Source organism: Vidua macroura, chromosome 9 (assembly GCF_024509145.1).
Source record: "Vidua macroura isolate BioBank_ID:100142 chromosome 9, ASM2450914v1, whole genome shotgun sequence".
Classification (NCBI taxonomy): domain Eukaryota; kingdom Metazoa; phylum Chordata; class Aves; order Passeriformes; family Viduidae; genus Vidua; species Vidua macroura.
Window position 1 is genome coordinate 2,286,607 of NC_071579.1, and position 21,578 is coordinate 2,308,184.

A 21,578-nucleotide genomic window follows, 5' to 3' on the forward strand; every position below is an offset into this window, starting at 1 on the left:
GGTGGGGCTCCCTCCCTCCTGGCTTTGGCCAGGGGATGGTTTCATTCTGTTTTTTCCCCTTTCCTCTCTCCCAGATGAAGAAGCTCGCCAGGAGGCAGCAGCAGCAGCAGCAGGACCAGCAGAACACGCAGCGCCTGAGCTCAGGTACCCCCCTCATAATTTGGGTTTCCCCATCTCCCAGCCCTCTCCACGCTTCCCAGCGGAGCTCAGCCACCCAAAAAGCAGCAGCCTGGCTGTGGAGATGCCTTGATCTAATCTTGATCTTATCTTGCAGCCCAGACAAACGGCGGTGGCAGCGGCCCGGGGCTGGAGGGGATGCTGAACCCCTACACCACCCTGCCCCCTCCCCAGCAGCTGCTGGGCATGGAGCAGAGTGTCTACGGCTCCGACCCTTTCCGGCAAGGGCTCACCCCGCCCCAGATGCCCGGAGACCATATGCACCCCTACGGTAGGGCTCTGGGGATGTTCTCTTTTCCATCAAAGAGATGCTGGGTTGTGGTGGGGTCCCCTCACCCCTAAATACCTTGTGCTACCGATGCCTTTTAGAGCCTACCAAAAAAAAAAAAAAAAAAAAAAAAAAAAGAGGCCAGACAAAGTTAAAAGAATAAAACAGATATTTTAATAAAGGGCATTCAGGTACATGAAGGGCAGATGAAGCCTCCCCAAGGGGCAACGCCCAAAATGGACAATGGTCACGAGTTTTTCAGACAGTTATAAGTTTGGTCTATTTACATATCAAGAATTAATCCTCCAATTACAGCTTCAGGTAACGAAGTCATATTCCCCCAGTTTGCTCCCCCACATTTCACTTTTTGCTCATACTTTTTGGGGCCTGAGGCTGTAGGGTGTCCTTGAGCTTCAGGCCCAGAGGGATTGTTGTGTGTGACCAAAATGTGGAGACAGTAGCTAACACTCTGTATGGAGTTCAGAGTTATACACTAAAGCAGTACAGGATTTGAAAAACACAGAGCTAAAATCCTAAGGCATAAGTACAAAAGCTGGGGGTACCAGGCACTGTGGAGGTGCCGGAGCAGGCTCTGAACCCCTCCTGTCCCTTCCTTGCTTCCCAAGGCGCCGAGCCCCTCTTCCACGACCTGGACAGCGACGATACCTCACTGAGCAACCTGGGGGACTGCTTCCTCGGCACAGCAGATGCAGGGCCACTCCAGGCACGAGTGGGAAACCCCATCGACCACCTGTACTCCATGCAGAACTCCTACTTCACCTCCTGAGCCCAGCGTGGTCCCCCCAGGAGGGGCCACAGAGCTCCCGGGGTTGGGAGGGAGGGGAGCAGCTCTGCTGGGATGACGTCAAATAATGTTGTAGCTTGGGATTCCCAAGGAGCGAGTTAAGTTATGGGTTGCATAGTTTCATGTTTCTCTTAGGAGCCTAGGATTAGGGACAGGAGTGGTTTTTGCAGCTGGCTGGTGAATTTTCAAATTTCAAACAGGGACACGAATTTCTCGTTTCAGCAGGGGGAGGGGGATTCTCCTGTAGGAGCATCCCAGCGCTATATCCCACCTTTAGAAAGAGCAAACTGCTGATCTTCATGGGGAAAGCCTGCAGCATCAGTTGGGCTTCGAAATCTGAACAGCTGACATCGCTCTGCGAAAACATGAGGGGAAAATATCGCTGCAGGGTTTGGGTTTTTCCCCTCTGTTCTCTCAACCAGTTTGAGTGCCCGCTGCTTAAACGTAGGGACTTTTAAGATAGATGTTCCCATGCGAATATAGAAAGCTAGAAACCCCTAGCATTGTCCCTGTCCCCGAGGACGGGGGCTGTGTGTGTGGATGTGTGTGTGTGTGGGCACGCACGCGTGTGCGTGCAGAGCCGTGTGGCTGGGAGTGTTGCGCTGCACGGCCACACCTGCCAGATTGTATCAACAAAAAGTTTATTTCTAAGTCTATCAGAAATTTACTGTACAGCAAAAGTAACTTTATTTTCAGTGTGAACCATATTTAAGGAAATACTCAATGCACTTAAGTTATAAGAGGAAATAATTTTACTTTTTATAAACGTTATGTTTAGGTTGCAAAAGCCCAGTGGCAGGGAAGGAACATCAGTTCATTTCAGGCAACAGGTTTGGGTTTTGGGGTTGGTTATTTTTGGTGTTCTCAGGTTGCCCCACTGGTTTCGAGGTGCAGTTGAAACACAGAGCAGAGCTGGGTCCAGAAACCTGCTTTTTGCCAGCAGATTGATGGGGGCAGCGTGGTGGCCAGGTCCTGTCCCCACTGCTGGACGTGTCCAGGAGGTCAGTGTGGGGTGGACGTGCTGGAGCTGGTGGACATCCCAGCCCATTTGGGTTCAGCCATGCTTCTCCACATCACCTTTTCCTTCCCCAGCAGGTCCCAGCCTGCCTCCACCAGTGACCCCATCCCATATCCTCCAATCTGGGTGCTAGGCCGCCGTGAGCTGTTGTCCTGGCACTGGGAAATGCTGCAGCCCAATTCCCCACCCCTCAGGGGAAGCAGAAAGGAGGGACAGCCCTGCCTTTCCCACCCCGTGCTCGGCTTCATCCCTGCCAGACCTGTGGGAGCCTGGGGGAAGTTCTCCTTGGGGTCGAGCCTTCAGGTGGCCCTCACCTCATCCCCACTCTCGTTTTCATGCGTTGTGTCCTTATGTGCTGCTGTTCACAAATGATGTAAGCGACAACCAGAAAAGACGTGCAAGTGACTGTGAGGCTCAGAACACTGGCTCGTCGCCGCCGTCCGGTCTGACACTGAATGAATGTAGCAGGGTCTGGAGATGGCTGACCCAGCGGGAGATGCTGACAGCACTGTCAGAAATCACGCACCGAGATGAAATTAAAAAGACAAAAAAAAAAAAACCAACAAACTCTGTTAAAGAAAAAAAAAAAAAAAATATAGCCTGGTGTTTTCTTGCGTGGTTGTGTCCTCTTGACTGGGAGAGGGAAGGGTTTGAGGCGTCTCCAAAAGAAACTAGGTCTTGGGTAGGGTGTAGTGAGAAGTTTTTGCTTAATGGGTTTCCTATATCAAAGATTCACAGAATCATAGACCCCATCCCAGCGTGGGTTGGAAGGGACTTTAAAGACCATCCAGTTCCAGCCCCCTGCCATGGGCAGGGACACCTTACACCATCCCAGGTTGCTGCAAACCCCATCCAGTCTGGCCTTGAGCACTTCAGGAGTGAGGCATCTCTAACTTCTCTGGGCAACCTGTGCCAGGGCCTCATCATGTTCTGTGGTCTGGGACTAAACTGGCCCTTGGAGTGTCCTCTGTGGCCAGCAGAGATTGCTGGGTGTGGAAGGCGAGACAGCTGTCTCTGGCTCCCACCCAAGGTGGCAGAGAGGGGCTTGTTGGGGGTCTTCACCAACCTCTCACCTGGAGTAGCACTTCATGAACCCCAGCCCTCCACGTTAGGACCACGAGCAACTCCGTGTTAGGACTGCCTTAAAGGTATGGGTGCGTGTTTCCCAAAGAGAATTGCTCTTACCACAGCTCCCAGGCACAGAGAGGTTCCACAAATATGCCAGCAAGTGGGGATCCACAGCTCATTTTCTGAGTTGAGTTGTTCAAAACAAAGTGTGCTCCTTCCTGCCTGTCATCAGTTCCTGCTCTGCAGCTCCTGTGCTGGAAAATGTTTTCTAAGTCTGACTTGCAAAAAAAAAAAAAAAAAATTCTAAAATGATGTGACTGTAAGAAGAAAACTTGTCAATTTTATTTCCCAAGTTGCGAAATAAAGAGCCCAAGAACAGCCTGGGTGCCTCAGTTGGTTTGGGGTTTTGCTCTGTCTCAAGACAGTAGCAGGGAAAAGGGCTGGACTTGTCTTGTGGTGGGCAGGTTGGGGAAATTACAGCTTGAGGTTTCTCTAACACCAGGCTTGGTGGTCTTGGAGAAATACTTGGTGGAAAAGAGGGCAGATCTGGATTATAGGGGTTGTGGAGGAGCTGCTGTGGCCCATGAAGCCAGCATGATTTGTAGGATCAGTTCTAGGCAATGGCTGGGTTAACACCACCCAAGCTTGCAACGTGAAAATAGGTTTCCCTTAATGGTTATTAAAACTGCCTCCAAAATTCCTCTCACTTGGATACTTCTTAAAACGTCATGTTTAAATTTGTGGGGGTTTATTATTAATGTTTTAAAGATAAAAGGTTTGTCTTCCTCACCTACAGCTATTTCTGTTTGAAAAATGCTCAGGTGCATCAGTCTGGTTTTTCATCAGCCCAACTGCCAATTTACGCTTGCTAAATTGCTTCCCCCAAATAAAAACCCCCGTGTCATACAGACTGGTTGCCTACTTTTAAAATCTTGCAAAAATGTAATGACACCCTATAATAACAGTCTCTTGATACAAATGTTGGTATATGTATAAAATTGTTATATAGAGCATGTAATTTTGGGAAAGGATCAAAATTATGGATGAGGGCAGGTTTTTGTCAAGCAAAATCAGGAGAATTCATGGTTTTAAGCCTGTTCTTCTGCCAGTTGGCCCAGTGCTTGACACGGGCCGAACATGAGCCCAGTTTGCAATCTTACCATGGAGCAGCAGATGTGGATCCTCCTGTCATCTGGATTTCATATCCTCCTGATCCTTATTTCAGGGTGTGGATGGATCCTGCCAAAGCAAAACTGGCTGGGCCTTATCTTCTGCAGGTGATGGAGTCACTGCATGGCAGGTGACAGGCTGGGTGGGTTGTCAGGTGTCCCTTGCTTTGTCCCCCTGGGATGTCCTTTTGTGGGGCTGCTTTGCCGTACTGTGCTCCATGTCTGAGCCCACTCTCAGCTGGGGAGTGCTCCCTAGGACAGATGATACCTTCTTGTCAAAGGCAGGAAGAAAAGAGCAAGGTCTGACGTGAAAACAGGTTCTACCTTGCTCTCCAAGGCAAGGGCAATGCCAGGAGCGGGTTAGGAGCTGACCTTTGTGTCTCTAGTGACTCCAAACAAAGCTGCTTCTGTTCAGGCACTGCTTGGTGGCCAAGGAGAGATCAAGTCAGAGATTACTTGTCAGTTGAGGACACTGATTAGATGATACTGATAGGCAGCCAGCTCTGAGTGATATTATGTTAATTAACTTGCTCTTTGTGAATGGACAGCAGATGCAGCCTGGAATGAAAATCAAAATGGCATTGGCCAGTGCTGGCTGGGTTTGCAGCTGGGTATTTGAGTCTTGGTGGTGTTTTTAGGTGTTTGTTGGAGACTTGTAGTGCACAGACATAGGAGCTGGAGCAAGTGACCTTCCTGGAAGGATGTGACCTTGCTGTCTAGGAAAACCCCCTCCAGTGAAGGGCTGGAGCCTTGCCTTGCTCTGAGTGGCCTGACCCAGCATGTAACTGCAGTCAGCAGAGCTGTGCTGGCTCCTGCAAGCTGGGTGTGGGCAGGAGGAACCCCCAAACCCAGCAAAGATCCTGGTGCAGTGGGGACACACCAGGTGGGAAGCCCAGGTCACGGCCACCTCCACTTGCTGCCCTGGATGTCTGGGGGCTGCTTTCTGGTGTGAGAGAGAAGGGCTTCTCTCACACCTTCCTTTCTTCTCTCCTGCATATGCCCCAGGAGAGAAGAACCTACAGGAGAGTTTCTCATGTGCCCACACCCATGGATCATCTCTCTGCACGTAGGAGGTGGAAAGGGCCCAAATCCCAAGGAATCCATAGGCAGGGTCCTTTCCTGACTTCCTGGAACTGGACGTGAGAGGTGACAAATTCTGATTTTTTTTTTTTTTTTTTTTTTTGGTTGGTTGTTTTTGGGTTTTTTGTGTGTGTGTGTGTATGTGTGGGAAAATGCCAAAGCTTTGGTTGTTCCTGTCACCTTCCAGAGTGAAATAATTTGCCAGATGTTTGGTACCTACACTGACACTCTTTTGGGTGCTAAATGTCACCCATCATTAGAAAATGCTTGTCTTGTGACACATGATAGGGCTCAAACCACTAAGGACCAGAGCCTTGGCTTTATGGTAGGTCTGTGAGCAAGATCCCAGGTAACACCAGCTGTCCAAAGCTGTTACTTGCATTTGCTCCATCTTTTCTTCCACTGCTGGTTATCTGCATGGAAAATTTATCTGAAAAAGGAACAAAAAACCTCTTTATAAAATGGCGAAGACTTGTGATGGAAAGGCAAGAAAAGGGTTAGAAGCTCCTCAGGTGTAAAAAGGTGAATAACAGCTTCTTATCTTGTTGGAGATCAGACCAAATTCTTGTCTCCATTCCTTTAAGTGGCAACTGTGTTGGCCATGAAAAGGTTATCTTGTTAGCTGTAGACCTCCTAGACACCGATGTGGAGGCTGACATGTGCTTGCCTGATTGACAGGTCTAAGTTCACAGGCTGAGGACGAGCGTATCCAACTGCAAACCATGTCAAAACACTGCGAGTGATCAAATACCGACAGCACTTTCGGTGAGGAGCAGCAGATTCCCACCGCCCCGGGCCCTCGGAGCTGCCGCTTCAGAGGGGAGATCAGATTTCTCCTCCGATGACCCCGAGAACAGGAGGCTCATTCAGAGGGATGCCTGCTGGCTTGGATCACGGTCTCGGGGCAGGGTGGATCTGTGGCAGGAGGTGAATCCCTGTGGCAAAGGGATGGGGAGGTGGTGGTGAACCCCGGAAGGCTCTGCCCTGCAGCCCGGTCGATTTGGTGGCTGTGGCAGGCACATTTCTCTCTCTCGCAGGAATTTTTCATAGAGGAGCACAGAGGAAAGAAAGAGAAAACAATTTCTATTTCTGCTCCTTGTTTTTCCCATGTGGAATGTGTTTGGAGAATTGTTTACCTGGGGTGATTGCTTGACTGGATTCTGGTGAGGATTGTTTGAGCCTGATGACCAATCAGATCCACCTGTGTCTGGACTCCTGCGAGAGGGTCATGAGTTGTGAGTTAGAGATGGTAGTTAGAAGAAGAAAGTATGTAGTTTTAGTATCTCCTTTAAATAGTATATTAATGTATTATGGTATAGTTATAATAAAGAAATCATTCAGCCTTCTGAACTGGAGTCAGACATCAGCATTTCTTCCCACCGGGTTCACCTGCATTTACAATAGGAGGCTTCGAGCGGGGCGAAGAGCCCCAACCAATTGCTCCTAACCAATCTTCTTTAGGACTCTCAGAGAGCCCAGACAAGACCGGTGCTCTGGAGAGCTCAGCTTTGGTATCTCAACTCAGGGCTCTGAAGCTGGCTGGCCCTCAGCAGCTCTGGCTCTCCCACCTCTGTTCCTTGCAGTAGAGATGCAATAGTATCTGCTTGGGAGAGGAGGGGCTGTGCAGGGAGGTATCCACCAAGCCTTAGGCTTTGTCTGCACATTCCCAAGAGCATCTGCGAGGAAACAAGTCTGTGCTCAACACGAGCTCAAAATAATATGCAAGCGCGGAGAGCCCCGAGGCTGTGCATGAGGGAGCGAGGAGGAGAGAGGGGAAACAGTGAGCAGCTCTGCTCAAGAAGGCAGGGACTGCCTGGAAAATGCAGCATGAGATCATGGAACTGGAGATGCAGCGTAACACCTGTGCCTTGGGTGGCTGCTTGTGTTGTCCTGACAACCTCACACTGGTGTCCTAGGCTTGGAGGGTTTGGCTCTGCAGCCGAGTGCGTGGAGGTATTTGGGAAGTAACTAGAGAGCCCCTGAGGAGACTGGGGAGAGGAGGCTGGTGAAACTCTTCCAAAAGGATTAGCTGGAGCCTGCCAGAAGCTATAACTGACTGTTGGCTGCTCTGTCTCCTCCCGGAGTAGGCGGAGGGGTGAGGAAGGAGCGGTGACATCCCAGCAGATGACCTGGGGGCTGGGGCACATGAAGCCTAATCCCACAGGGCCAAAACTGCTTTTTCAACAAAGGCTGGGGTGTCAGAGCTGGAGACAGGATGGGAAGCTCAGGCAGGACATGGTGGTTACAGGACAGTGGCAGAGATAAAAAAGGCGATGTTAGCTGGGAGCAGGGAGGCTGGGGAAGAGGAGGTGCTCACTTCCCTGTAAGACAAAAGGAGCAGTCCCACCATGGCTGACTAGGAGGCCTAAGCAGAGGCACCATGAAGCACCTGAAAGCCTGTTTGGATCCTCAGATTTGAGCTGTGAGAAATGGGGCCAATTCTCAGCACCAGCTGGCCGAGCCTGGCCAGCCATCTGCAAACAGTGGCAGGGAAGGAGAGCAGCGTGGCTGGTGTTTGACCAGTGGCTTTCCCGTGTCAGGATGGGCTACCCGGGAGTGTGAGATGGGGAAAGGGCAATGAATCCAGAGAAATACATCAGTGTGTCTTGGGCAAGGAGCTAGAGCCATGAAGAAGCCTGAGGGCAGGTGCCATCCCCAAAAGCACTGCAGTGTGCTGGGCAGCAGTGGTGAGACCTGTGCCCCAGAAATGGCTGTACAAGCCATTGCTCTGCCTCTTTCCTGGGCTTTACAGTTCCCATCAATTAGAGCATAATCACTTCCTTCAGGAGGCTTTTAATTATGAGCAAGCTTATTCAAAATGATGAAATTGCCTCCTAATTGATTATTCCTGCAGTTTAACAGCTGTTTCCTTGACTTGCTTACTTTTTCCTTGCCTCGAAACAAAAATCTGCTGTTGATATGACCAGCTCACCTCCAGCCAGGAGCTCGTAAGGAGCTCACAAATGTTTGTGGCAGTGCTGAAGGGATTGACAGAAGCACCTGGTGGAGAGTTACGCCAGCCAGGGCCGAAGCTTCCCCGTGAAATATGAATAAGCAAAGGAGATGCTGCATTTTCAGCCCTCCCCACGATGGCCTCAAAGCTGTGGCGTGCTGGGGGAGGAGGAGGAGTCTTGTTTCATCCCAAAACCCTGGGCCACCCGAGCTTAGGTGCTGCCTGACCGCGTGCACCCGGCCAGCCCCTCCCGATAGCATCGGGGCGAGCACAGTAGGTGCTTTGTGCCTGGGGGGATCTGGTTTCTTGGGAGCAACTCTGCTCCTGGGGAAGATGATGACAACATGCTGAGGGGAAGCGGGGCTTGGAAGGAAAAGAGAAAAAAAAAAAGCACAAATTTGTGTATTCCTCTGCGATTGTTTTGAGGTGCTTCCTTAGTAAGAAGCATCTTAGAAAGAAAATAGAAATAGAATAGAATAAAAGAATAGAATAATTGAATAGAATAATAGAATAGAAGAAAATAGAAACTTCCACAAGAAGTTCCTGAGCATTCAAGGCTTCACAGTGGATTACCTGGTCTGCATCTCCCTGCTGACATCTGTCATGAGCTTACTCAAACTTTCACCCAAGTACACATATTCCCTTTTTAGCTACTATTTACAGGTCCCACTTTGCATTCCCAGCAAGGCAAGTGGTGTTTCTCTCTTCTTTCCCAGCAAATGTTTCTCCACCTTTCTTTTCTGCTCAGGCAAGGCTTATGCAACTGTCAGCTCCTTGCCAAAATAATTTGGGGGTTGAGTTTCTCTGGGTCTTGCATAAAGGGATGCTGAAGAGATTTATAAGTCTGTTCTCCAGTTCCCTCCTGCTCCGTGGGGAGTTTTCAGTGGGAGCACATCCCTTGCTGGACTGCCGGAATTATGTTGGCAAGCACTGCTACGATGTCACACCAGCAGGTGAGGTGTGAGGAAGGGGTTGTGGCTGCCCACCAGAGGAATTCACAAAGCCATGGCAGACCAGGCTTCCCAGTAGCTGGGCTGCTACTGAGTCCTTCTGGACAACAGGTTTCTCTGCTGGAGGAACCCCAGGAGTTTTGCTCAGCTGATTTGAGACCCACAAGTATGTGTGGTGTGCTGGAACGTGTAGGAGATGAGTTACTGCTACTGCTCACTCTTCTCTACTGGCTCCACACTGGGTATGCTGTTATTTATTGGACTTATATTATTGCTCTGATCCAGGTGTCTGTGTCTTGGCAGAGTGCTAAAAGTCCTTTAGTTTTCTTCCTAGCTAAAAGTCTTGCTCTCCACCCCTCTTTCAGCAGCAAGCTGTAGTGAATGTAAGGCTGGAAAAAACCTCTGGAGGCTCTCACTGAGAGTTTAACAGTGTGCAAAACTCTTCCTGTGACCAAGTCTTGAGTAACTGGAATAATTATTCCCGCTGGAGTGTGGGATGCCTCAGTGAGGGAGCAGGACTCTCAGCTAAAAGGCAAAAGTCTTAAGAGGTCCATGGGAAATAGAGCAGTGAAAGACAGCGATGGTGATGAAACTTTGCCATCTGCTCCAGAGCAAACCTACTGCAGGGAACATTAAGAGCAGTGCCAACACACACAAACTCGCCCCAGCAATGCTTGCAGTCCCGCTGGTGCAGGAACCCACTGGAGGTGGCATCTCAGCTGCTGGTCCCTAATAAAAACCTACAGTGCACCTGGCAGCCTCACCTTTCTGCTGGAGAGCAATGGGAAGCTGTCCTTCAGTGCACTCCTGTTATTCTGAGCTGTGCTTTTGGTGTGGTTTGCACTGGTGGGTAACACCCCTGCAGCAGGCTGGCTGTCCTAGGAGACACCCCCTGCATAAAGGAATAAAGGAAGGTATCTGTTAAAGGAATAAAGTAGGGATTTATTAAAAGGCCTTCAAAGGATACACCTTGGGCAGTACAAGAGCCCAGCCATGGCTTCACCCAAGATGAACAGCGTGCCATGAGTCTTCACACTTTTATGGTCCATTTCCATATTGGGGTTGATTGTCCAATTCCAGCTCCAGGTGATGCAGTCCCATCTCCCAGTCTGCTCTCCCCAATTCGCTGTTGTTTGTACTTTTTGGGCCTGAGGCTGTAACACTGTCCTTGGTTCTGGGGCTGGAAAAGGATTGTTTTGTCTGACTAAACTGCGAGGAGAACTTGCCAACACTTTATATGAAGTTCAGAGTCACACACTAAGGCAGTACAGAATCTAAAAAATACGAAAGCTAAAACTCGAGGCATCAGCTGCACCTGGTAGTCCTGTCTGTCCACATCTGTGGACTGGAGGACACAAAGCACAGCTCTCCACACACCACCTGTATGGCACAGCCCAGGCTGAGGGCTCTGTCACACCCAGGTGACACAACTGTCCCTGAAACCGCGGCAATGCGCGGGCAAACTTCCCTCGTGGGCCGAGCGGATCCAGTTTCAGCGCTAATGGGTTTCCCAGGGTTTGCAGATGTGAATTATTTGCATTCTTGACTCGGAGGTGAGCGCAGGTGCATCAGATGGTGGCCCTGAGCACCCCTCCGTGGGCTGTCCCCGGCCCCCGGGCGCACAGAGCCGCTATTGTGCCCGTGCCCCAGCTGCCCGTGGGACAGCACCTCAGCTGCTCAGGGTGCTGCTGTTTTCTAAAAAGGTCTCTCCTTTTTCTCCTCCGGAGAAGATGTTTAAGGAGTCAAATCCTGAGCTGGTCCATGGGCTTTTGGTCAGAGGTCCATGGAAACACCCTTTGCTTTAAACCACCCTCCTTGCGCTTGCTCTGCTTAAACTCCAGGACTATTTAACACGCTTCAGCTTCTTATAAAGTTTCTGTCAAGACGGATTAGCAGCAGGCTGACAGATTGCTATTACAGCCCCAGTGAACTTTTAATACCTGCCAGTAAGTTCTGTGAGTCCTCTAAATCCTCCTGTGGATGCTCGGGTTGGGGAGCAAAGGCTGCTGCTTACAGTGGCGGCATTCAGCGTACCTCTGCCCCTCTCCCAGCTGTCAGCATTAAGGAATGGCCTCGAGGGATTTCTGCCATGACATTCCCCAAGGCCTCAGAATGGCTTCCTGGATGCAAACTGCATCCCCTCTCCTTGTGGGGCGAGGAGATGCTCAGGGTGGGGCTGGAGGTGTCCCAGCAGGCTCCAGGCTCTCAGCTCCTGCCTGTCCAGGGCAGGGTGCTGGGATGTGAGCAGAAGCCAGGGAGATTTAGGGAACCCTCAGGGGCTGCAGCCTGGCAGCTGAGGATCAGAGCACCCCTGAGACAAACTGCCAGCTGCTCTTCAGGCAGGCTCAGCTTCATCTAGAAAAGTTATGGCCGGAGGCTCAGGCGCCCTTGTACAGGTCAGCGGGCTGATGGGTCTGCAGTTGATGTGATTTTTTCTTCCCTCTACTGAATTTCTCATCTTTTTATTTGAATGTTGATGCACCTTTTCCCACTGCTGTCACCAAAACTGAGATGGCCTCAGCGAGGAGGTGAGCCAAGGAACAGCTGCCAGATGTCCATGTGGTGAAGTGGCTGCTATGTGAAGGGGTGTGCTGATGTGGTGCAGCTCAAACAGCTTCTGTCCAGGATCTCTGGGCCTCTGCTGGGTACCAGCACTCCTTTCCTCCCACAGCATTTTTTCCCCCACCTACTAAATACCCAGCTTCTGGAAGCGTGGTGTGTGCAGGAAGATATTGGCTCTACTGGATAGCTTCCAGTTGTGGGGGAAAAAAGCTTGAAATTGCCCTTGCCAAACTCTCTAAACTCAAAAACCAGAAGTCACCTAGTACTTATTTTGATTGTGTCTGGATGTGTTCTGCTCTTTAGGCTTCACTTACTGGGATGCACATTTTCCCAGTAGGCAGTTTCCATCCAGAGCCTTATTAGCCCTTTGAAATGCCATCTTTCTCTTGCGCAGCGTTGGACAAGTTTGTGTAGCTTGGCAGAGAGACAGTTGTTCAACAAGAGGCTGCAGCTGAGCAAGATGTCTTGTCTTGGCATGGCCAACACATCGTGGCTGCTATTCTGGCTGGAATTTTGGCCTCCCGCCTGCAGGACGTGCCTCAAGGCACCCAGCAAGGGCTGTGGAGCTGGATGCTGCGAGTCCTGATGCCACAGCTCTGCTGAGGTGCTCTTTGACGTGGCTCGTGCAGGGGTTGTTAGAAACTCTGGCCAAAACTGGACCTCTGATAGGGGGTGCACGTGTGGCTGGCAGGAGCCAGGACAAAAAGGGACCTGCACCAAATGGATGGTGGATGCAGATATAAAGAGGAGCCTCTTGTCAATGGAGGAAGCTTTGGGGTGCTGGAGAGCCAGGATAAGTTTAGATTTACTGCTGGGAAGGAGAATGAGAGACCTTGGTTTCCTGGTGACTGTCCCAGCTGCACCCTGCTTGAACTGGGTTAACTTGAGCAGCTGCTCTTTAAGAATTTTTTTTTTTTAATTTTTTTTAATTGTACAGCAATATGCGTTTTTGGGAAAGCTGGGCTATTATCCCTCCAATAGCAAAATCCAAACCAGAAGGGAGAAAGGGAGGGAGGGAGCACGAGAAGGGGGCCTTTGAAGTGAGCTGCCCAAATGAAACGTGTGACATCAGAGAGATGGCAGATAGCTGGCAGAACAAGGCTGCCTTTGAGCCCACCTTGGGCCCAGCCAGCACGCACTTTACACCCCACCTCCCGAAGCTGGAGATGAAAGATGCCCCAGGCAGCCTGCCTGACCCCATTGCCTCTGCTATCTCCACTTGATTGCACAGTGTTTTGCTCCAAACAATTCTTCACTGTCTGGGCCGCACAGGTGAATCTCGCGGCTTGGCTGGGCCGCGGGGATGCCGCGCATAGCACGGCTGCTTTGAGCTGCGCTCACCTGCGCGCGGCGTGGCTTTCTTAGGACAGGCTTTGTTCCGCGGCAGGGCGTGGAGGAGGGGTGCAGAGCAGAGGATGGGGCAGCCTGGGGACGGGGAAAGGTCTGGGGGAATATGGAGTCAGGGAGCTTCTTTGTCCAGCAGGTTTGGTGAGCCCAGGATTGGATGCTCTGAGGAAGGAACCAGGCTGGATTTGAAAGTACTCTCCTTCTCCATTTGTTACAATCTGCTAAAGAACTCTGGTTTCCCCCAAAATGGGCCATGAAACCAGGCTTCATGGGCTGCTTTAACACCCTCCCACTCACTTCATAGGCTATTTTAACAGCACCGCTCACAGTACTGTGGAGTTCTCTGCAAGGAGAAAAATCAGGCCAGATCCCACCCTGGAGTCCCCAAACCAGAGACCAGGACACAACCAGTGTAGCCGCAAGCAGGGCTAGAACAGACTCCTGACTGGTTCATTTCTGAGTGTCTCCCAGCACTGTAAAGTCCTGATGGGACCTCTCTCAACCACATGGACGGGTTGTTCATGACTGCTCTCATGGGACCCGTGTCCTTCCAGCTGGGTTAGGAAGGGAAGGGCAGGTGGACATTCTGCTGGGGAGAGCTGCAGGAGCCATTACAGCAGGAACAAATCACAGGGCTGGCCAATATCAGCTCCTGGTTAGGAAAGATGGAAAAGGATTGGGTACTGGAGCCAGTCTTTAGAAGATCAACAACCAGTGGAACTCAACCCCTACCTCTGCTCTGTGGATGGACAGGCTCAGGGAAGCCTTGAGTGTCCAAGCAGTACCACAGATGTGTCCACACAACCTTCTCAGGGAGCCCTTCCCCAGCAAATGCAGCCAGAGGCAATTCCTGGCTTCATGACGGGGGCAGACGTCAAAACCCCGAAGGGCATTTGAGCAGCTGAGCTGCCATACGAAGATCTGAGCACCCTTTTGACCTTTACTGAACAGATCAGAGCCAAGTTTTCCCTTGCATTCAGTGACTTGTAAAGACTGAGTGCCCTAAAATCAATGTTACTAGTGAGAACATGGAAATTAATTGTGTCAATCTATCACTCATCTTGCCCTATTACATTCAGTGATTAGAACTTGGCCTTAAACACATGAACAAAGTGTCTTCTGTGACAGGTAACTGCTGCATGGGGAATGGCAGTGAGTGGCTTAGAGTGGCCAAAAGCAGAGAACAAAGGAAAAGTTTGGGTCCAGCACTGTTTGTGTTGGTTTTGGGCTTTTTTTTTTCAGTGCAATGCAATGCTTTCCTTGCTTGCCTCCAGTTTGGTCAGTGTCACATCTTGGAAACAAAGGATTAAGTACAAAAAAAAAAAAAAAAAATGGTTTGCGGAAGTCTGGGTTGCAAAGGAAGCGAAGTCTTCAGGACACGACCCCATCTTGTCCCTCCTGATGGGCAATGAGGATCTTGCAGAAATCTGCTTAGTAAGGATTTGTGAAAAAAAGTAAAACAACAGGAAACCATCAGTAGGGGGAGGTACCTGGAGAAGGTTGGCATTCTGTTCTGGACTGTCCTGGAGCAGTGCTAAGGAATGACACACCAGGTTGATTGGCCATCTCCACCTACCCCCTGGGGCCAAAGGGGACACTTGCAGGACTGCTTAAAGGTATTATTATTATTATTATTAAAAGTATTTTGGAAGTGACCTTCCAAAAAACTGTTTAGGGACAGGCTGTTTGAAGCTGTGGGAATTTCTGCATGTCCAGCTGTCACATCACCCTCACCCAAACCTGGCCTCGGGAAGCAAATGGTGTTGCTGGTGACCTGTCTGCCTCACCTCCATCCACAGACAGCCTGGGGACTGGTGACACGGTCAGGTTGCAGTGGTGGCTGTGAAACAGCTGAGGTGCCTGATGGCTGGAGGGGGGATGTGACTGAGCTGACTTCAAGAGAGCCCAGCTGGGCAGCCACAAACAGGTACGGAAGCACAGAGCCTGGATTTGGGCTGAAGTGACTCCACTGGCCATGGCTTTAAGATTAATTCATGTCTAGCTTAGCTTTAGACTAGCTACTGTGAAGAAATTCCAGCTTTGCTGTGCATACAACATGCCTGAACAGCTTTCCATCCTGCCCCAGAGCTACGCCGTTCAGTCCAAGTAAAAAACTGCTTCCCACCCGAGGTTACTGCTGAACTCTTGGCACCCCCAAGTCTCTTGGGGCAAGTTGCTGTTGGCCTGGGGCTACCTGGAGGTGGCAGAGGGATGACAGCCCCTCCACCCCTCCTTGGGAAGCAATTACCTTCCCACTGCACACCCACTGAATGTGCTTGGCATTGTTCAGCAGCACTGAGGGTTCACCTGTCTGCTCCATGGCAATCAGAGGGTTACACCTTGGGGCAGCAGGGCAGCTTGGAAACTTGCTGGTACCCCTCATACAAGGCTCATTTTCAATGGGTTTCAACTAGTTTCTCAAACTAGTGCCCGGGGGAGAAGAAAAGCCTTGCTGCTCTACATCAGCATCCCCATGTGCTCCCTGTCGCCCTCCAGCACGGCCAGAATCCACACAATAAAGATGAATTTGGGGTGGGGAAGAACCAGTTATTCCAGGCAGAACCAGGCCTGTGTGATCTGTGCTGGTTAGGCTAAACAGGCTGATCAGTTTGAAAACTTCAGGAAAACACCTGGATGGGGATAGCTAGGTGAGTCCCTGGGGTGGGTGGCACAGCCATGCTGTACCTCAGTTTTACACCCATCACTTTTCCAAGGGGCACCTTGTCAAACCAACCAGGACAAGATTCAAGGTGCATAAATCGTGCAGGCTCTGGGCATGTTGGACACCTGTAGAGCTTTGTGACCCCGTATCTGAATTTCCTTCTGTAAAATGGGGAGAGGAGCATTTTCCCCTGATTCCTCCTCCTTCAGGGTATGGTTGTCCATCAGAGGGCAGAAACATTGGTTTCTGGGGCAATAGTAGGCCTATTGCCACCAATCCTTTCGAAGATTGCAAGGCTAATACCAAACTGCTCTGTGCTTTTCTGTGTCGCTGACATCTGTGTTCACCAAAAGCTTTTCCACAGACTGTGCCCAGGCACGGAGCTCAACTCAGATATCTCTGTCCTAGTGGGGGCAGAGGGCCCAGATCAGGAGCTCTTTCCACATCAAAAAGGAGTTAATTTGGGTGTAGAAATTTGGAAGGCCACCTCAGTGGGAAAGAAGTGGAGAAATTACAACTAGAATAGGCAGCAGGGCCCTCCTATCCCATGCCCTGAGGCAAGGCTGGGTGGGCTCTGTGCTTGCCCAGCCTGCACTGAGTATCCTCCAGTAGCCAAGGCTGTGATGCGCTCCTGGAGCTGCCATTTGGGAGCTTCCCCAAGTATTTTTCTGTGCTCCCTTTCTCCCTGTAGCAAGAAAGAGGAGGCAAGGAACATGAAAGAGGAGAGAGAATCTGACACCTGAGAAGGAGGATGAAGTGCAGAGCTGGGGAGTCCCACCCTATGATCAACTCCTGAGCTGGGAGGGTCCTGGGAGATATTTTTATCTCTTCCTAGGCACCCAGCTCTGGGGCTGACTGTGCATTTGGTGGTGGAGAACCCAGTGCTGTGCCATTCCCTGGCTCTGGGCTTCTCCAGCCTCCCTGTGCCACAAGGACAGGACAGCAGCTCTGCCTCCCCCGGCGACCTCTGCCCCAGAGGTGGCTGCAGCTTCTCTGTACCCACACGTCCCCTTCCTCCCTCTCCTTCATTAAGGCACTGATCTCTTCCCAATAACAAGGGGGCTTCTGTTCGACAAAACCTGCCAATTAGTCATTCTGGCTGGGTATAAACGTGGCACTTGAACAGCTGAGGGGACGGCGGGCAGTCCTGCCCCTTCTCGCGGCGTTGCCAAGCTTGCCATTAACACAATGTGACAACTAATCTCTCTATAGCATCTGACTGAGCAATTTTAATTAATAGCTCTGTACGCTCACACCCCCCCACCCCCTCCGCTGGGCACAGGTACCGCGTGCCTTTAAAGCTCCTTCCCTGGCACTGCAGCCTGCCTGCACAAAAGGAGGAAAAAAGGCCTGGTTCTGCCCTGGTTAGTGCTGCTTTTTTGAGGCTGTGACCCCCGGACTGGACCAAGAGCCCCCTATTCCCTGTCTGCTCCGTGGGGCTGAGCACCTCAATAAAGGCGGGGGCTCTGGGGCAGAGGTGTTTTCTCAGCTCTGCTGGTGGTGGCCTGTGGGAGGTGAGGGGCTGGCAGAGCTGAGCCAGCTTCTTGGCCTGGATCTGGGGGAATTGGAGGGCACTGGGGGGGCATTTGTGCCGCTCCTCCAAAATAGGCTTTATTCAAATGCAGGATAACATCAGAAAAAAAAAAAAAAATCCTATTTGCACAGCCAGGTTCTCCCCTGATGTGAACAGCCACAGCTTGGCAGATGGCTGCTGTTGGGACCTCTGCAGTTTCAGTGCAGAGGTGTCCTGGCTTGTTTTAGGACAACTGAGAGGGCTCATCCATGGTGATCTTGAATGCTGCTTTAGGCAAATATTAGCTTGAGGAGGCCAGTTTGGGGCCGTGGCTCTCAGTGGTGTGACCATCACCATGGTTGCAGCAGGAGCAAGGCCACCCCCCAGCATGGCCAGGAGCCCGGAGAAGCTGCTCTGGGCTGTGTGGGTCACTGCAGTGGGAGCAGCACACAAATTCCCCCAGGGAGAGAGGAAAACCATTGTGGTCAGAAACACAGCTCGACATTTCTGGTGAGGACTGGCAAAAAAAAGCTGGGCACAGCAGAAGGTGCAAAGGCTGGCAGAGTGCAGGGGTGTGGAGAGTCCCCTCCCCACCCTCCCTTAGTGCAATGCTTTGGTGCTTCTGATCCAGGTGTTGCTGGGTAGCCAAGATCAGAGATAGAGTCAGGGTGGCTGGATGTCCTGATCATGACAAAATTGCTCAGGCTCTTGGATAAGAGGAATACACTGGGTCATCTCATCTTCTCCCACACTGGCCTGGCACCAGCACTGCCCTGCTGCAGCTCCCTCCTGCCCAGGGCTGCACAGTGCCCTTCCTTCAGATCACTGGAGACAGCCCTCAAGGGTGCTGAGAAAGCACCACGGGGTGCTCCAGCTTGGGAAGGCATCCATGCATTCTCCAGGTTCTCATTCCCACGGCATTTCGGGGGGTCTCACACAGTCCCCTTGGCAGAACAGATGCAGTGTGTGTCCCCCCGGGGTGCTGGGAGCCTGCGGCCTCCAACAGTGGCTGCCCCACACCTGGTGATGCTCCTGCTGGATCTGGCTTGCTGGAGGTGCTTAAGCAAGTTGATCCTCAGGCAATAAATGGCAGGGAGCCTTTGCTCTCCATAGTGGGCTCAACTCTTGCCATACTGTTGGATAACTTTGCTCTGGCTGGGAATATCTGTCCATCCTGTAAGTGTTGTTTATTCTGGACAAATGCAGGGGCTTGTGCTTTGCTTTGTTCTTGTGAAAAGCACAAGGCTGTGTTTCCAGATCTATCTCTTGCCCTGGAAACATAGCAGATGTGTAGGACACATGTGGGAGAAGTGTGTGGGAGCCCCTTTCCTGGGGATGGGATCTAGAAGGAATTGACCAACCAGTCCCATCCCTTTCCCTCTGCTTGTGCTTGTCCTTTCTGGCTTGGTCCTTGCTGGTGACTTACATTTCTCTTGCTCCCTCTCCTGCTTTGGAGGCTGCCCAGCAGCATCCCAGAGCTCTGGCTGCTCTTGCTGGAAGATGTGTGCCTTGCTTTGGTAGGGAATGCATCCTGGGACTGCCCAAGATCACCCTTGGTCCCCAGGGTGACTTGTTGGACTCAGATACCCCAAGCACAGCACCCGGCTGTCCCCTTGTCCTAGGACATGGCCCTGCCAGGACCACCGAGGCCGTGACGCTGCACAGAGCCACCAGAGCTCTCCTCCTTCCAGCTCACCCTCCTGACGGACACATCACCCACTGGCATACTCGGGGATCTCCTCGGCCAGGCAGCTGGCGAGCACAGCCACCCATCCCCACGCTGGGAAACACTCCGCGGCCCGGCCATGCTGGGGCGAGCATCCCTTCCCTGCGGGGGAGACGGAGGGGATGTGTTCGGGATCTGCGCGGCCACCGGTGCCCCCAGCACGCCCGGCACGGCGGTGGGGCCCTGCCCCATCTGCCCGCACGGCAGCACGGCGGGGAGCTAATGAGAAGCAAGGTGAGAGGCAGGAGACAGCCTGACAACGCCGCGGCTCCGCAAGCTGCCGGCGGAGCGCGGGCAGCAGCAGGACGGCACCTGCCCCCCCTGCCCGCCATCGCCAGCCTCATAATGAGGTTATTACTGGCCCGCTGCTTGACGGCCGGCAGCAGCATCTCTCGCCTCCTCGTCCTCCCAATTCCCACTTGTGGCTGCGGGAGCGGCGAGGCGGGGATGGCCCTGCCCTCGCGCCTGGGTTTGGCCCCGGCTGCGGTGGGAGGGAGGAGAGAGGGAGGGAGGGATGGTTTTGACCTTGCTCGCAGAGGATGCGGCGCTCCCGTGCTCGCCGCCTGTCCGTCCCTGTTATCATCTCTTGAAGGCTGCTGGCCCGTTGCAGCCTGGTTTGACAGGGGGAGAAGTCTCAGAGATAATTAAGTTCCTACAAGTTTTTGTGAAAATAGGCAGGCGAAGGGAAGGGGCGCGATGAGGGCTGCTGCAGGAGGAAGGCTGAGCCAGGGAACGGCGCCTGCCTTGCTTGTGGGAAGCGCTTCCTGGGGCCTGCATGGGAAATCAGGAATGATGCTGAGCAGGGGTTTTCCAGCGCTGGGTCTGCCGGGGGAAAGGGTGGGACTTTAGACAGTGCACCCAGGAACAGCGAGACCCCAGAGCATCCCAAAAAGGAACTCACCCATGGACAACGAAGGCACACGAGCTCTTTAAAAATTCCTTAAAGGATAAAAAGCCCATCTGTGTTTGTGCCAGCTACCAGGGCAGCGTGGTGTGTGCCAGTTGTGTGTGTCTCTGCCTGCAGAGCACTGGTTCAGAGGCTCCAAGCACTTGTCACTTTGCTGAGCCAATCACCCCCAGCACGCTATTAATGATTGTATTAATTACTAATGCAGCACGAGAAACCCGTGCGCCACCAGACTCCCGACATCCAAAGGTTTGTGAGGCACGATCTGGAACGGCTGCTGCTCGCCTCCTGCCTCAGCATTGGGGACCGGCTGGGAGGGACACGCAGGTGCCACGCAGGTGACGATGGGGACGCAGCCCCGGGCACCCACGGAGCGCCTTGGCAGGAGCTGCCGGTGGCCGGGCTGGCGAGCAGGGAGAGGCCGGCGTTTGCCCGCTCGGAGCAGCTGGCGCGGATGTCGCAGCCGATCACGTCGGGGAAGGAGGTGAGCGGCAAAGCGGTGACACCGCGGTGACACCTCGCTGACGGTGCGCTGCTGGCGAGGGGCAGATGTGGGGGCCGACACATGTTCATCACCGCCACGCCGCTAATGAATCACCTCCGCCACAGCGCCCTGCCCCGCGAGGGTGGCACTGCCCAGGTGGCAGCGAGTGTTTGTCCCCGTGCTGTCCCTTTGAGCCACGCCGGGGACAAACACGCTCTGCCACTCTGCCAGCACGGCTTAATGCAGTCAGGTTTTGGCTGCTGCAAGAAAGAGGCTGGAAAAGCTTCGTTCTCACCCCTCACACAGACACAGCTACCCTATAAATCAGTGGGGTCATTCCTTGGCTTGAGCACCCAGGAGAAATCGGGCACCCCGGGGGACAGGGACGCACAGCGTCCGTGATTGCAGCTGTGAGGGGTTCAGACAGGCAGGAAAGGGGAATTCCCTTCCCTCTGGAAAGATCTGCACCTTCTAAGTGACACAGAGAGAGGGGCTTATTTTCTTTTGGGGATTTTGTCCTGTGTGCTCTGGCACGGCCACGTGCTGCTGCACCAATTCAGTTCACCAACCAGAGCATCACCCAGACTGCTTTTTCCCAGTTTCCCTGCTAGCCAGACAAAAAAAAAAAAAAAACAACAAAAAACAAAACCAAACAAACAAACAAACAAACAAACAAAAAAAAAAATCCCAAGTGGAGAGGGTCACAATTTTGCTGAAACGCGATGTTTTTTGCTGGGAATGTCTGACTGAAATTCCTGACAATTTTCCCCCAGCCGGGAGTATCTTGCGGGGTCACTCCAGCCCCATTTTGCCTTCACAGCGTGTTCCCGGGCCCCTGAGGGGGCAGTGGGAAGGGAGGGAAGAATCCCCTCCTGTTTACTCCAGCTTT

General features: G+C 52.2%; 1 protein-coding gene across 1 annotated transcript in view; it reads left to right on the forward strand.

The window, feature by feature from the left end:
• The window catches only part of LMX1A (LIM homeobox transcription factor 1 alpha), a 42,324-nt gene extending 39,532 nt beyond the window's left edge, over nt 1-2,792 (forward strand). The window contains exons 6-8 of the mRNA XM_053985081.1: nt 75-144; nt 275-448; nt 1,072-2,792. Of these exons, the coding sequence (XP_053841056.1) occupies nt 75-144; nt 275-448; nt 1,072-1,232 (405 nt within the window). The 3' untranslated portion in view covers nt 1,233-2,792. The remainder of the gene's footprint in view (nt 1-74; nt 145-274; nt 449-1,071) is intronic.
• Nucleotides 2,793-21,578: the final 18,786 nt, after the last annotated feature.